Here is a 16950-nt window from a genome sequence, read left to right as displayed (position 1 = left end):
CTTGCTGAGTGTGGCTTTAGTTTTTTTGAGCTATTCTATGGGACTAAAGATCTAACTGTCTTTCATTTTTTGTAGAAGTGCTCTGCTGGCATTATGTATCCATTCATTCATTCACTCATGTGTTCATCTTCTGATCCCATTTGTTTTATTACAGGATAGATTTCTGATATTAACTCTCAAAACTATTTAATATGCTTTATGCAAAGTTTTCCAAGGTTGAATGAATTCCTTCATTTCAACAGCACAGTATTCAGTATTCTTGATAATGATTTCTTGCTTTGACTTGTACTACTATGTCAATTTGTATTGCAATTAAAACTGTTTCATTTGATACCATATTGTAATCTTAATCTGTAAGGTGCCTTGTAGTGGTGCTTGTTGTGAGTGACACAATATAATATTTGTCTTGATTATCTAATACGTTAATCAATTGGCAAGGGATTGCCAAGCATAAATGATGCCAAGGGCCTAGGAAATATGTGACTCAAAAAGGAATTAAAAGAGAGATAAAAGCATAATATGGATCAAGTGACAGTGCGCCGGGACACTAGGAGATAAGTGACCCAGCAGATGTTAGGGATGCATGTCCCTTCTCTTAGTAAAAAGCAGTCAGGGTGTTGATAGGGGGCCAGAACACCACATGGATGTTAGATGGTACAATATTGTTCCAGGATGGAAGAAATGGAACATGTTGAGCTTTTTAAAGTTAGCAGGATTGTAATTGTGTTTCTCTAGCTCATCTGAAAACAGAAGGAACTTAATTTTGTTACCCATTTGAGGACTATGAAAGACAAATACAATTTAGACCCACCTTAGTGAGATATAAAAAGTGCTTCTAAATCAGGAGGTGAGTTGGGTGAAAGGATTAATTTTGGGAGAAAGATGGTAGGACTCTTGTGTGTGTGTGTGTGTGTGTGTGTGTGTGTGTGTGTGTGTGTGTGTGTGCGCGTGTGTGTGTGTGCACGATAGAATGAGAGAGAGAAAGAGAGATGTTATTGTGCAGTGCTCTTAGTTGGGCAAGTGAATAAGCCACCCCTCCTAAAAGATCAATGACTGTAGGTGAGCTCAAAGAGCTTGCAGGATAATAGTCTTCATTGTTTATTTGCATTATTACTTGTGTTGTGTTTTTGAAGTTGCAGGATAATAGTTTTCATTGTTCATTTGCATTATTACTTATGTTTTGTTTTCAAATAAAGCTACCACTTCTGTGTGCTTTGGTATCTTTAGCATCAGATTTGACTAGTCCAGTTACAATTGATTTAAATCTCCTATAAGATAAGAATGATTGTTATAACCAGAGATTTTGTACTGTTACACTTGGGTTTTGTGTAGTGTATGTGCTTGTAGACAGAGATAACGCAGAATGAATTCTAAAATATACATGCTTGTTATTTTTTTTTCTCCTTAATTTTTTGTCTTTAGTCTCTATTTCTTCTGTATTATATTAATTTCTGAATGCATGGGAATATTTATATTTTAAGGTTTTAAAATTATAACATCAGAGATGTTTAAAGGGTGTGAACTGCAATGCAGAAGTACTTATTATTGTGATATGGCAACTACAGGACAAAATGAAGCATGATGTTACACTCGAAAGATCCTTATAAAATTAATCTAAGCTTTTATATTCAGTTCCATTCTAAAGTTTCAGCGCCTCTGGCCAAATGATATATTTAGTTGACATATGAAGTAAAAAATTAATAAATGCAGTACATTTGACAGCAAACAAACTAGAACAATAGCATTTTTATGAAATGTTAATGTACAGCTACAATTTATTTGATGGACTGAAAAAATGTGCAAGAATAAAATAGTAAATATGGCATTTGAAAATGTTTGAGCGCTCTTTCAATCTTAATGTCTCAGAACTTGTTAGGTTGTTAGTCTGGACAAGAACCATCTTGGTTGACAATTCAAGAGCCTGATATTTCTTAGAATCAATTATTGTACAACACTCAACAACCAGGGGCTCTTTCAAGCAATTGACTGGAGATTTATTTTTTTAATTTAATTTTTGCCTACAAAGAAGGATAAGATTATAAAAAGATATTGAAGCACTGCCAGGTAATAATTTTAACAGACTGAAATGGCAACTGTGGTTGTTCAAAACAAGGTCTAGAAGAACAAGGAAACTGACAAATGTAATAGAACATATACTGTGCAAGAAGAGGAAATCCCCAACAACCCCCGCTTACCCCACCGCCCAAATGACAAGGAACCTACAGGCAGATTTCGCTGAAAACATGGTGGTGGACATGATTTGACAGCATGATTTTATTCTGAATTGGAGTAAGCGTGTTTAAGATTGACAATGATCAACCTTCTCAAATGTTGTATATGTTTTCTTCAAGTACTATGTAACAGTTTCTTGTTTGTACTATTGCAGTGTATGAAGCTGGAAAGGCAATAAAAACTGGAGCCATCCCACATCTTCCAGTTGTTTACCCCCCTTACTATGTGCCTAATGTTCCACTGGCCACCATTGGGCCTCCGTCAATAATTGAACAAAAACGACAACCTTCAGTCAAGGAGAACAGTGTGATAGAGGGTAAGGACTCTATCCTTTTTGATAAGAAGATCTTTTGCATTGTTTTATCAAACTAAGTATCATTATTTGATGAAAGATAGGTATGAACTGTGCTGTATAACCCAAATAGAAATGAAAGGCACTGTATAATATGGATGGAGGATATGAAAAGTGCTATATAATATGCATGATATATGAAATGTGCTCTATAAGATAGATACCAAAAGTGCTGTATAATGTACCGTAAATTGATAGATCTGAAACATGTTTCCTTAGATTGATGAACAGATATGAAAGTTTCTCTATGATATAGACATGAAAAGCACTATTTATAGGTGAATAAATGCAAGAAGTATAAAGTAGATTGAAAGAGAGCTACAAAAAGCACAATAAAAGACAGACATGAAAGTTACATGTTCTAAACAAGATAGATAGATATGAAAGGTGCAATATCATAGACTGCTACTGTATATAAAATAGACAGAAAGTTATGAAAGGCATCAGGTTAGATAAATGGCAGTGTTTGAAATGTTCAGCATTGCATAGATCAATATGAAAGGTGGTATATTAAATTGTACTATACATGATGAATAAATATGAAATGTGTGCCACCTTAGAAAGATAATAAACATTGACATACTGTATAAGAGAAATATGATGGTGCTATACAGTATAGAATAGGTAAACTTGAAGTGTTAGGTAGAAAGAAATGAAAGATCCTATATTAGACAGATAGGCTGGCTCCAGCAGACCCCTGTGACCCTAGCGAGTTGGATAATGGATGGATGTTAAAAGTACTAGGAAACATATTTGGGTTGCTGTGAACTGCACCATATAAAATAAATTGATAGATATGAATGGCACTATATAAAAGAGATGAATATATACAGCACAGTATATGAAATGTGCCATGCATAGAGTATTATGTATGATAGATCCTTACAGTAGGTAGATGTTAAAGGCGCTGTACAACATGATTGAATATGAACAAAGAAAATCATCAGTTTACAGGCTAACGCTAGTTGTAGCAGACTGATGCAGTAGAGCTATAGGAAAGCCACAATTAGAAGTGCACCATCATGCTGATCTCAACCCATTATCAGTAAAGGCAGTTTCAAAATGTTTTAAATTGAATTATTTTATAATATCAGAAGAACTTTTATCAAATGTTTTTACTTCAGTTCAAATAATTATTTTTTTTAACAAGTTGATGAAACAACAGTGCTCTACAGGGCTCTACAGGGCACATTAATTAATCCCTTGTATGGTCTCCTATTTTAAACTTGATGAACGTCTCAGTAAATGCACTGCATCTTTTTCTTTTGGTGCACACCCTTTGAAACTGTTTTCGTTCTCTGCAACACCCTTACCTACATGTTAACCATGTGGGGTCATGTTGTAATAATCCAGTTCAACCGTTTTTATGGTTCCTCACTACACTGACACCTGTGTTGCTAGTGACCTCCATCCTTGTAATCTGTTTCATTGTCTTGCTTCCTGTTTACTTCTCATTGATATATTTCTTAAACTGAGGAACAACTTAGGGAAATGACTACATTTCAGTGTTATATGACAGTCTTTTTTCTTCTTTTTAGCACTTCTAAATGAATCTAAATATACAAGTGTCAGTGGCACTCCGAGTTCTAGCACTTTTTAACACAGTGTACTGTAAGTTCTGCCAGTGAGTCAGCCTGAAAAAGCTCTTTAGCTGTGTTCAGTGCAGCTCTCTGTATGGCTATGTTTTCCACAAAGCACAGTATTCCTTATTCCAATATTTTGTCAAGTTGCATATTGATTTAATTATTTAGTCATATTAATTTGACTGATCCATTTAAACACCAGCTTTTTGAACATATACAATCATGGCCGAAATTATCAGCACCCCTGGAATTTTCCCAGAAAATGCACCATTTCTCCCATAAAATTGTTGCAATTCCAAATGTTTTGCTATATACAGTACATGTTTATTTCCTTTATGTGCATTGGAAGAACACAAAAAACAGAGAAAAAAAGCCAAATCTGACATCATGTCACACAGAACTCCAAAAATGGGCCGGACAAAATTATTGGCACCTTTTCAAAATTGTGGGTAAATCATTTTATTTCAAGCATATGATGCTCATTTGAACTCACCTGTGACAAGAAACAGGTGCTGGCAATATTGCAATCGCACCTGAAGCCAGTTAAAATGGAGAAAAGTTGACTCAACCTTTCTGTTGTGTGTCTGAGTGTGCCACACTAAGCACGGAGAACAGAAAGAAGAGCAGAGAATTGTCTGAGGACTTGAGAACAAAAATTGTGGCAAAATATCAACAATCTCAAGGCTATAAGTCCATCTCCAGAGATCTTCATGTTCCTTTGTCCAATGTGCGTAACATAATCAAGAAGTTCACAACACATGGCACTGTAGCTAATCTCCATGGATGTGGACAGAGGAGAAAAATTGATATAAGACTGCAACGAAGGATAGTCCGAATGGTGGATAAACAGCCCTAACTTCAACTTCAAAACATATTCAAGCTGTTCTGCAGACTCAGGGTGCAACAGTGTCAGCTTGAACTATCTGTCGACATCTAAACGAAATGAAACGTTATGGCAGGAGAGCCAGGAGGACCCCACTGCTGACACAGAAACATAAAAAAGCCAGACTATAGTTTGCCAAAATGTACTTGAGGAACCCAAAATCCTTCTGGGCGAACGTCTTGTGGACAGATGAGACCAAGGTAGAGCTTTTTGGTAAAGCTCATCATTCTACTGTTTACAGAAAATGTAACGAGGCCTACGAAGAAAAGAACACAGTACCTACAGTCAAACATGGAGGTTCTAAGATTTTTTGGGGATGTTTTGCTGCCTCTGGCACTGGATGCCTTGACTGTGTGCAAGGCATCATGAAATCTGAAGACTACCAAAAGATATTGGGGAGCAATGTATCGCCCAGTGTCAGAAAGCTGGGTCTGCGCCAGAGGTCATGGGTGTTCCAGCAGGACAATGACCCCAAACATACCTCTAAAAGCACCCAGAAATGGTTAAAGACAAAGCGCTGGAGAGTTCTGAAGTGGCCAGCAATGAGTCCCTATCTAAATTCGATTGAACACTTATAGAGAGATCTCAAAATTGCTGTTGGGAGAAGGCACCCTTCAAATCTGAGTGACCATGAGCAGTTTGCAAAAGAAGAGTGGTCGGAAATTCCAGTTGAGAGGTGTAACAAGTTTGTAGATGGTTATAGGAAGCACTTGATTTCAGTTATTTTTTCCAAAGGGCGTGCAACCAAATATTAAGTTGAGGGTGCCAATAATTTTGTCCAGCCCGGTTTTTGAGTTTTGTGTGAAATTATGTCAGATTTGGCTTTTTTTCTCTGTTTTTTTGTGTTGTTCCAAAGCACATAAAGGAAATAAACGTGTATACCAAAATATTTGTAATTGCTACAATTTTCTGGGAGAAATGGTGCATTTTCTGGGAAAATTCCAGGGGTGCAGTTTAATTTCGGCCATGACTGTAACTGTTTGAAAAAGCAGGTTGGGGTGGGGGACCACATCTGTAGGAAGAATAAGGTAGTGTGTGACAGAAAATGTCCTGCAAGATGCCCTGGTGATGAATGCAGTGACTGTGGCAACATTAGTTATACCAAACTACAATCAGGAGGGTGTCCTGTACACCAATAGAATGGATAGTGGCCTGGAGTTGGCTATTGTTGGAACACGTATTTGCACTAAGGGCAGAAACAGACCAAAGAGTGTAGGGAGGGGGTGCCCCAAGCCAATTGGTGGCTTCCTAAACTCCACTATGGACAACTATCCTTGGGATGGGCTTGCATCAGTTTAAAGGAGGAATAAACACAAGAGAAAGAAGAGAAGGAAACCCACATGTCAGATATAGGTAAAATCTATTTATAGTTAGACTTAGTGTGGCTGAAAGCTATTTAGGTCCCTTATTATTTTGGACATACTGTATTTCTCACAAGTACCTTTCACCCTTCCATTACACTTATTATTGTTAAAGTAAACTTTTTTTTATATATTTTTAGACCTTGTTAATTATATTTTGATTCAGGATCAGCTCGAGAGCACCCCATACAGGCCACAACATATAAAATAAAGTATAATGCAATGCTTGTGATAATGATGCTGCGATGCGATGCTTGTGGCTTGAAGGTGTGTTTCATTTTTACATAGAATCTGGTCAACTAAAAGTTATGGACAGTAATTTGGAGGAGCACATTTACATCTAATGATACTCATTGATCTTAAAAACAGGGTCCACTAAGTATAATTGTTTTAAACTTGGGATTACCTAAGTATAAATGTCCTAAAATCTTTAGCCAAAAAACCCACAAGAAATTGACCATCAGCCTTTGTTGTGTTAATGCAAGGGCAACAAAGATTTTTGCAAATAAAAGATTTATTAATCAAAAAATGCTCTCTAACAAAGAGGCTCCAAAGAATACAAAAGGCACAGCAGGAGTTGCCTGAAATAACAAGGCAATTCAAGACAAACAAGTCTCTAAAACACAGATCCAGAAAAGAGGACAAAGAATTGTGCCCTTTAAGGAACCACCCACAAAACACATGGAGCATAACAGAGATACATAGAAACTAAATCACAAAGAATGCATAAAAATAAAACATAATAATTCAAAAACAACAATAAATTCCAAAAGCACCTGTAAATTCATGACAGCATGGTTAACTTGAGATTATAGCCCTTACTATAGGCTGGCATAAAAGTGTTCTCCAGTTTTTTCAGTTGTTTGAAGGTGATGATAATTAAAAAAATTATAATAGAAAGAACATGGCACCTCTAATATTTATTCATCTGCACATTGTATGAATCCACGTTTTCTAATTTTTGGGCCATAGATCTCTAGGGCTAATTCAGATAACATCAGGTACAAAGCAGAAACCAATACTGAATAGGATAACTGTCCATTGGAGGTCACATTCTTTCTTACAGGGTCAGTCAATGTAGCCTGCATGTCTTTGAAATATTGTAAAAATTGCAGAGTATGCTGAGAAGAACCTACACAAACACTTACACACACATGCAAACTCCACATACACACATTTTATCGGGCTGAGCTTCATACCCAATCTCCTGAAGCTTTGACGTACCAAGAGCTGACCTGACAACGCATCACTATATTACTGTATACTAGATTATGGGTAAACAATAGGTACATTATACCTGTTAAGCCTGCATTAATAAATCTGCTTGCTGTAGGAATTTCACTGATGAAGGATTTTTTGCTCCATTACTCAGACTAATTTTCTATATGTAGTATCACCATTCACAGTGTGATCTTAATAGTGCTATAGTCAAATCTACAGGGAACAGGCAGCTTAAGCAATTTTAGGTCATGTAGAGATATAGTGATCACGTGTGACCCAGTGAGCCTTGTAGTTTCAAGGCAGACTATGAAACTTAAACCACACATGCTTGAAAGCAAGTTTGACCACTGCTTTCAAATGAAAAGGTAGAAGAAAAGAACGTCTCAGGAGTTCAACTGCAAACTAAGATAAGACTGAGTTATAGTAAGTATACCAGAAAATGTCCCTGAACCACAGAAGTATAAATATACCAAATTCCTGTGTAAATGGGATTAATAAAGTTTATCTAATCTATTCTAATGTGGACTCGCATCAAATCTCTTCTTTTTCAAACCTAAGTTTTGTCTACATTTTTAATAGAAATGTCAGTATTTGAACGCTGGTATTAATGGACTACCCTTTTCAACCAAAAAAATAGAAAGTGGGATTGTTTATTGTTGCCCTGTAAATACCAAACTTGTTATTATCTTCCTTTTTTTTTCTTTTATCTGTCACTAGCTCAGCGTGGATATGGAATTCAAGGCTGCATTGATCAGGACCCTATGAAGGTTTTATATTATGTAGAAAAGGAGCTTAACCAGCTTGACTCAGGAAAGAGAACATATGAAAAATGTAAGGTTTTGGTTCTTTGTGTTTGTTATATATGTTATCACACGTGAATGCACCAAGCTCCCTTAATATGAATAAAAAAAAACTCAAATTTACAAAAATTGAATAACGCAAATGACAAAGTGGTTTTATTTATTTATTTTAATCTAAACCCAGATGACCAGTCAGCTCATTTGTATAGCCAGCTAATCTATTTTAAAACTAATGATGCAGAGCATAAATGTTTTTGAAAATGTTTTCCTTTTTTTTTGTAATGGTGTTGACATTTGGTTTTAATTTATAAAGGATTAATACAATTAGATGTTCCTGAACACAATTTGACAGTTTTCATTGTGATTATTTCAGGGTATTTGTGGCATATATAACATTTGAATAGATTAGCTAGGGCAGCACGGTGGCACAGTGGTAGCACTGTTGCCTCGCAGTTAGGAGACCCTTAAAAAATTTCCATATGTGTCCCCGTGTTCATGTTAAAAAAACTTAATGCAAAGTTATAACTGGAATCCGCTGAACTACTTTCATTTAAAAATTTAAACACCAGTCCTGTGCCACCTCTTAAACTCAGCTTACGTAACCTGAAAAGGTTAAGCTTCTTCAATCTTTCTTCACAGCTTGAACCTTGCAGTCCTGAAATCAACTTAGATGCTCTTCTCAGCATTTTCTGTAGCACTGCTACTGTATATCTTTTTTGTAACATGTAGACCAAAACTGTACATAGTACTCCCAATGAGAACTCACCAGTGTATTATATATCATAAGCATTATTTTCCTTGACAAATACTCTGCACAACATGCTGTATTATGTCACATTGTATTCGTCTTCTTAATTACGTCCTTCTCGTAAGTTGTACTTTCAAGGCTTAAAACTCCCCGTTGTGTATTCAAATATAACATGTTTGCTTCCTACGTGTTTACTTACATTAAATTCAATCTGTCATCAAATCTGTCATCAGTTTGCACAAGCTTGTATTCTATGCAGGTCTCTATGTAATTATTAATCCAGTCATTCCACCTGTTTTGGTATCTTTGGCAACCTTAACCAGCTTATCAATTATACATTTACTGAGGTTATTTATGTATGTTAAAGAGAGCAGCTTCCCTAGCAATGACCTCTGAGGGACATCACTTTTAATATCACCACTTCTTCTTCTTTTGCCTGCTCCCGTTAGGGGTTGCCACAGCGAATCATCTTCCATATCTTTCTGTCCTCTGCATCTTGTTCTGTTACACCCATCACCTGCATGTCCTCTCTCACCACATCTATAAACCTTCGCTTAGGCCTTCCTCTTTTCCTCCTCCCTGGCAGCTCTATCCTTAGCATCCTTCTCCCAATATACCCAGCATCTCTCCTCTGTACATGTCCAAATCAATGCAATCTCACCTCTCTGACTTTGTCTCCCAACCGTCCAACTTGAGCTGACCCTCTAATGTACTCATTTCTAATCCTATTCATCCTTGTCACACCCAATGCAAATCTTAGCATCTTAAACTCTGTTACCTCCAGCTCTGTCTGCTGCTTTCTGGTCAGTGCCACCGTCTCCAACCCATATAATATTGCTAATCTCAGTACCGTCCTGTAGACCTTCCCTTTCACTCTTGCTGATACCTGTCTGTCACAAATTACTCCTGACACTCTTCTCCACCCATTCCACCCTGCCTGCACTCCCATTCCTTCCACATTCCCCATTATTCTGTACTGTTGATCCCAAGTATTTAAACTCATCCACCTTCGCCAGCTCTACTCCCTGCATCCTCACCATTCCACTGACCTCCCTCGCATTTACACACATGTATTCTGTCTTGTTCCTACTGACCTTCATTCCTCTCATCTCTAGAGCATATCTCAACTTTTAATATCACCTAATTTTCACCATAACTCCTTGTTTCCAGTGTTTAAGCCAATTTTGTATCCACCTTGAATTCCCACTTCTTTTAGTTTAATTATTAACCTCTGATGTGGTACCATATCAAAGACTCTGAAATTCCAGGTAAATAATACTATATGCATCTCACTGGTCTTATACCATGTAGGTTTTCATAAAAACTGAGTAACTGATTTTAAGTGTGACAGTTTTTACATATCCTGCATATACATGTAGACATTAATACATAAAATTCTGTACTCCCATCCATCCATCCATCCATCCATTCATTCTCTTCTGCTTATCTGAGGCCGGGTCACGGGGGCAGCAACTTGAGCAGAGATGCTCAGACTTCCCTCTCCCTGACCCCTTCTACTAGCTCTTCCAGGGGAATTCCAAGGTGTTCCCAGGCCAGCTGGGAGACATAGTCCCTCCAGCGTGTCCTGAATGTTCCCCGGGGCCTCCATCCAGTTAGATGTGCCCGGAACACCTCACCAGGGAGACGTCCAGGAGGCATCCTGATCAGATGCCCGAGCCACCTCATCTGACTCCTCTTGATGCGGAGGAGCAGTGGCTCTACTCTGAGATCCTCCCGAATGGCCGAGCTCACCCTATCTTTAAGGGAAAGCCCAGACACCCTGCGGAGGAAACTCATTTCAGCCACTTGTATTCGCGATCTTGTCCTTTCAGTCACTTCCCATAGCTCATGACCATAGGTGAGGGTAGGAACGTAGATCAACTGGTAAATTGAGAGCTTTGCCTTTCAGCTCAGCTCCTTTTTCACCATGACAGACCAATTCAGAGACCCCATCACTGCGGATGCCACACCGATCCGCCTGTCGATCTCCTGCTCTATTCTTCCCTCACTCGTGAAGAAGACACCAAGATACTTGAACTCCTCCACTTGGGAGGAAGACATGTTAGTGTTGAGGAGGTCTTTCAAGTACTCCCCCCACCGACCCACAACGTCCCAAGTCAAGGTCAGCAGCGCACCATCCCCACCATATACAGAGTTGACACTGCACTGCTTCCATTTCCTGACACGCCGGATGGTGGACCAGAATTTCCTCAAAGCTGTCCGAAAGTCGTTCTCCATGGCCTCCCCAAACTCCTCCCATGTCCGAGTTTTTGCCTCAACAACCACCAAAGCCGCATTCCGCTTGGCCTGCCGGTACCTGTTAGCCACCTCTGGAGTCCCACAGGACAAAAGGGTCCTGTAGGACTCCTTCTTCAGCTTGACAACATCCCTCACCGCCAGTGTCCACCAACAGGTTCAGGGATTGCCACCACGACAGGCACTGATCACCTTATGGCCACAGCTCCATTCAGCCACCTCAACAATAGAGGCATGGAACAAGCCCATTCAGACTCAATGTCCCACACCTCCTCACGTGGTTGAAGTTCTGCTGGAGGTGGGAGTTGAAGCTACTTCTGACAGGGGACTTTGCCAGACATTCCCAGCAGACCCTCACAATACGTCCTCCCCCACCAACGAAGCCAACTCACCACCAGGTGGTGATCAGTTGACAGCTCCGCCCCTCTCTTTGCCCAAGTGTCAAGGAAATGTGGCCTCAAGTCTAATGACACAACCACGAAGTCGATCATCGAACTGACGCCTTGGGTGTCCTAGTACCAGGTGCACATATGGACACCCCTATGCCTGAACGTGGTGTTCGTTATGGACAATCCGTGACGAGTACAAAAGTCCAATAACAAAACACCACTCGGGTTCAAATCAGGGAGGCCATTCCTCCCAATCACGCCCTTCCAGGTCTCACTGTCATTGCCCACGTGAGCATTGAAGTCTCCAAGCAAAACAAGGGAGTCACCAGCAGGTGCGCCCTCTAGCACCCCCTCCAGGAACTCCAAAAAGGGTGGGTACTCCAGACTGCTGTTCGGTGCATACACTCAAACACAAGTTTGGACCCATCCCTCCACCCGAAGGCGGAGGGAGGCTACCCTTTCGTCTATCGGGGTCAACCCCAATGTACAGGCTCCAAGTCGGGGGGCAGTAAGTATGCCCATACCCGCTCGGTGCCTCTCACCGGGGGCAACTCCAGAGTGGTAGAAAGTCCAGTCTCTCTCAAGCAGACTGGTTCCAGAGTCTTCGCTGTGCGTTGAGGTGAGCCCAACTATATCTGGCCGGAACCTCTCAACCTCGCGCACTAGCTCAGGCTCCTTCCCCTTCAGAGAGGTGACATTCCACGTCCCAAGAGCCAGGTTCTATAGCCGAGGATTGGACCACCAAGGTCCCCGCCTTCGGCCACCACCCGACTCACACTGCACCCAACCTCCTTAGCCCCTCCTACAGGTGGTGATCCCATGGGAAGGGGGACCCATGTGCCTCTTCAGGCTGTGCTGTGCCCGGCCGAGCCCCATGGGTGCAGACCCGGCCACCAGGCGCTCGCCATCGAGCCCAACCTCCAGGCCTGGCTCCAGAGGGGGGACCCGTGAGCTATGTCTGGGCAAAGGAAAATGGCATCCAATGTTTGTATGCATAGGAGGTTTTCTGAACCGCTCTTTGTCATGTCCCTCGCCTAGGACCAGTTTGCCTTGGGTGACCCTACCAGGGGCATAAAGCCCCCAACAACATAGCTCCTAGGATCATTGGGACACACAAACCCCTCCACCACGATAAGGTGGTGGCTCGGCTCATTGTATGTCCCAATGATCCTAGGAGTTCTGTTGTCAGGGGCTTTATAAAATTCTGTACTCCCAAAAGCTTTATTTTTTTCCACAGCTGAAGTTAAAATATAAGGAAACACATATTATTAATCTATCACAAAAGATGACTAAGAGAAGACAGAACACCTCTCCAGCAGAAGGAAAGAATAAATATCTGGGGACTCAGAAATTCTTTGAATAGCTTCGGTCAGAGTCTAGAAGACATAAGCCAACACTAATGTTATTTTTAAGTACATGCAGTGTAGTGATAGCTGCTAACCTTTTATGTTCCCACTTTGGGATCATAACCTATTCATGATAATGACTGTAGTTTCCTATAACACTTGCAGAACTGATGACAACCAGATGCAAGGATTTAACAGTGAAGTACAGAACAACTTGCCATGAGTCATCACCATGTAGGACTAAAAAATATTTTTCTATTGACAGCCAGCAACATGTCAGAGCTGAGTTCGCTGCATGAAGGAAATTCGGATTTCCATCAGTCTTATCGACTTGTGCATAAGAAGGCTCTGCCACCCATCAGCGACCGCGAGGAAGACCCTGATTTTGAAGTCTCCTCCTCCTATGCACGCCGATCGGCCCGCTACCCTAACAGAATTAACCGAGCGGAAGAACAGTACCACAGCAGGTAAAACAAAGTGTAGAAAATGATGACCTAGTGGTTAAAACATTCAATGAGTTGACTCACTGCAAAATATGGATATATTTCTTCTGTGAAGTTTTGATTTGTAAATTGCTTTAACTAAAATTGTTGGTTATCATTTGAACAATGGTGTTACTTCTAAACTGATCTGTATATTTGTATGATTAGTACCCAAAAATAGACTTGTACTGTAAATGGAAGTTTATGCTGTTAATACTCATATTTGTACATACAGTCTTTTGCAGAATAAGGTCCTCTTTCTGAGACAATTTTGTTGGTAACTGGTTTGATTGGGCATTAACAAACAACCTTTATTTTATATAGCACCTTATTAATTTGCCTTTCAATTTTTTAACATTCGAAACATTTTTTTTAACATCTGAGTCAAGATAAGTTACAACCTTACGATTTTGCAGTTGAGTTCAACTGAATTTATTCTTATTAAGTTCTACTTGAAAATTACAACCGTGTTTAAAGTGATAATTATTAGGAATATAAACTGAGCTTATATAAAATAAAATTTTACGCATCATTGATATTAGAGTGGTCTGTAATGGAGGTCTCACTCTATAAGGTTTCTGTGAGATGCTTGTCTTGGCCTCTGTATGGTATTGACTTGCCACATTAGGTTTCCTGTTTTCAAGAAGAAGTCTAGAAGTTTCATGTCGTATTAAACCATGTTGGTGTAGACATTTTCACTACATTAATCTACCAGTTGCATTCAACCCAATTCTATCAGATTTGTTCACTTGCTGTGTAAACAAAAAAAAACATTGAATCTGAATCTTGAAACTGAATTCAGATTCACATTTGTTCACAGATATCCATTTTGACATTTTTCCAGTTTTCAAAATGTGGTCAATTATTTTGTCTTTGACACTGTTTAGGTAACATATCTGATTTAGTGCCTTCAAACTGTGCTTAAAGCTGACAGCGATGGACAGAAAATGACTGAATACAAGTCACTGGATAATGGATGAATGGAAGTCACTAAGCATTGGAGAGGTGACATGATTCAAGCCATTAAGGTATAGGGATGTGACATGATTCATTTCACTTTAATGGACTGAGATCCCAATTTGTACATAAGGCTACTTGAATGTTAAAGGAAATAACATATCTGAAGAAGCATTTGCTGGCATGGGCACAGTGAACTACAACTTAAGTTCTGTATAAAGTGAAAGCTACTGTAAATGCATTCCCTTGCTTCATCACCTTTATTTCATTTCAATAACGGAGACCCCCAACGTGTATAGCAAGGCATCCAGAACTTTACAAACTATAAAGGCAGCAAAGACTCTATCATCATCAGTTGTGATTGTTTGCCCATTTTGAGATGAATGAGGTGAGTGAGGCAGAGACCGGGATAACACCATCATCAACTACTAACAGTATGGCATTTATTGTTAGTACTAATGGTGTCAGAAGAGCACTATGCACTGCCAACCCAAGGAGTGCTGCTGGCCCAGATGGAAGTTCAGAGAGGGTACTCAGAGATTGTGCAGATCAGCTGGCAGAGGTGTTCAGCAACATTTTTAATCTCTCTCTGTCACAATGCACTGTCTCCAAATTCCTTAAGTCTGCATCATTGTGCCTGTTGCAAAGAAGACAGGAATCAGCAGCCATAATGATTACATACCTGTAGCTCTCACCCCCGCTACAATGAAATGCTTCGAGAAGCTAGTCCTGAGGCATATAAAATCTTCACTTTAACCCACCTTGGACCAGCACCAGTTCACCTACAAAGCCAAGAGGTCAACAGATGATGCCATAAATACAGGATCTCCACACTACACTGACTCATTTGAATTGCAAGGGGGCATTCATGAGGATGTTATTTGTGGTCTTCAGTTCCTCCTTTAACATGGTCATCCCTAGCAGGATGGTGACCAAACAGCAACACCCGGGTGTCAATCAGCACACATATACTGTAGATGGATCAAGGACTTCTTAAAAAAACCGACCACAGACCCACCATAGACCAAAGCCTGCTATTCTAGGTCTGACAAAAAATATGGAACAAGACCATGCCAGCTCCATATCAACCAGACGCTACTTAGTTTGAAAAGAATATCCAAACTTCACAGTAGAATAGAAAATTAGACTACTGTTTTTACCTCAATAATTACCATTCTATTGTAGAATGAGATGGTGTATGTTTTATGTTTTTTATGTATAGACTAATGTATTTACATGTTTCTATAAAAGCAGGTGGAAGCCCAGATCAGAACATCTTCAAAGGAAAACATTACAAGCCAGTGGACGCACTGGGTCTCTTGATGAATTAGAAGAATTTGCTCAATCCTACGATCAGAAAGGGAGGCGCATGTACCATGAACCTAACCAGGACCGGGAGTATGAGCAAGACTGCTACCCTCCTTCCTTTAGAGATCATCATTACCACGAGGAAAAACAGATGCACCCCCATATGGACCGGTATGCATACCAGGACACTTTTCCAGACGACTATTACAGTAAAAGAGGCAGAAGCCCAGATGGCTTTTATGAGTCAGACAGAGGACGCCATTATAAACCTCCTTCACCAAAGAGGAGGGAACCTGTTGACAATTACCCACTTCGAAATTCATGTGGGAACCGGGCTTATGATAATACCTTCTTAACAAGTGTTTTAGAAAGGAAAGCCAGAGGCCGACATCTAGAGGAGAACTACAATAGTGAGACTCCCTCAAAATCCAGTTCCAAAAAGAGCAATGACTTTTCTCATAGCCGATCTCCTATTTACCGTCATGAAGAGGAAGACTCTTTGCCGCCTTACTCAGAAAGGGAAGCTGAGAGGCATAAGCCAACAGAGGCCTCAGCCAGGCCTTTCTGCTACACCAGGGACAACACACATCAAAGCAGCCTGCATTTAATGCATGAGAGGAGAGACAGGGAGAAATTCAGAAAAATGGTAAGTTACAGCCAGGGTGAAAGGATCCTCTGTCTACATTTAAGTCAGCAATTACTGGGTCAGTTACTTGGGTTCTCATCAAAGTGGTTCAGGAAATTCATAAAAAATATCTGCACTAGATAAATAGAGGATATAGAGCACGTTGAACTGCTAAATTCAGTTTTGATATAATATAATGTATTGTTGAGTTTTCTTCTTGAAACAATGTGCAGTCAATAAAAATAAGATATAAAATGTATTCAATACTTGTTAAAGAATATGATGGAAAGGGGTATTACAGCCTAAACAACTATTTACACCTTACATTAAGTACTGCAAGGTGGCATGGTGGCGCAGTGGTAGCACAGCTTCTTCACAACAAGGTGGCCTAGATTAATTTCCCTGGT

General features: G+C 39.8%; 1 protein-coding gene across 4 annotated transcripts in view; it reads left to right on the top strand.

Annotated features, from left to right (window-relative positions):
* Nucleotides 1-16950, top strand: part of LOC120523364 (immunoglobulin-like domain-containing receptor 2) — a 205886-nt gene that overhangs the window by 154547 nt on the left and 34389 nt on the right. For all 4 annotated transcript variants that reach the window (XM_039744626.1, XM_039744625.1, XM_039744624.1 and 1 more), the window contains 4 exons: nt 2387-2548; nt 8350-8463; nt 13437-13638; nt 15862-16564. In XM_039744626.1, the coding sequence (XP_039600560.1) occupies nt 2387-2548; nt 8350-8463; nt 13437-13638; nt 15862-16564 (1181 nt within the window). The remainder of the gene's footprint in view (nt 1-2386; nt 2549-8349; nt 8464-13436; nt 13639-15861; nt 16565-16950) is intronic.

The sequence above is a fragment of the Polypterus senegalus genome, chromosome 2 (genome assembly GCF_016835505.1).
Source record: "Polypterus senegalus isolate Bchr_013 chromosome 2, ASM1683550v1, whole genome shotgun sequence".
NCBI lineage: Eukaryota > Metazoa > Chordata > Cladistia > Polypteriformes > Polypteridae > Polypterus > Polypterus senegalus.
Note: the sequence above shows the minus strand (reverse complement) of the source record. Positions and strands in the feature narration are given on the sequence as shown.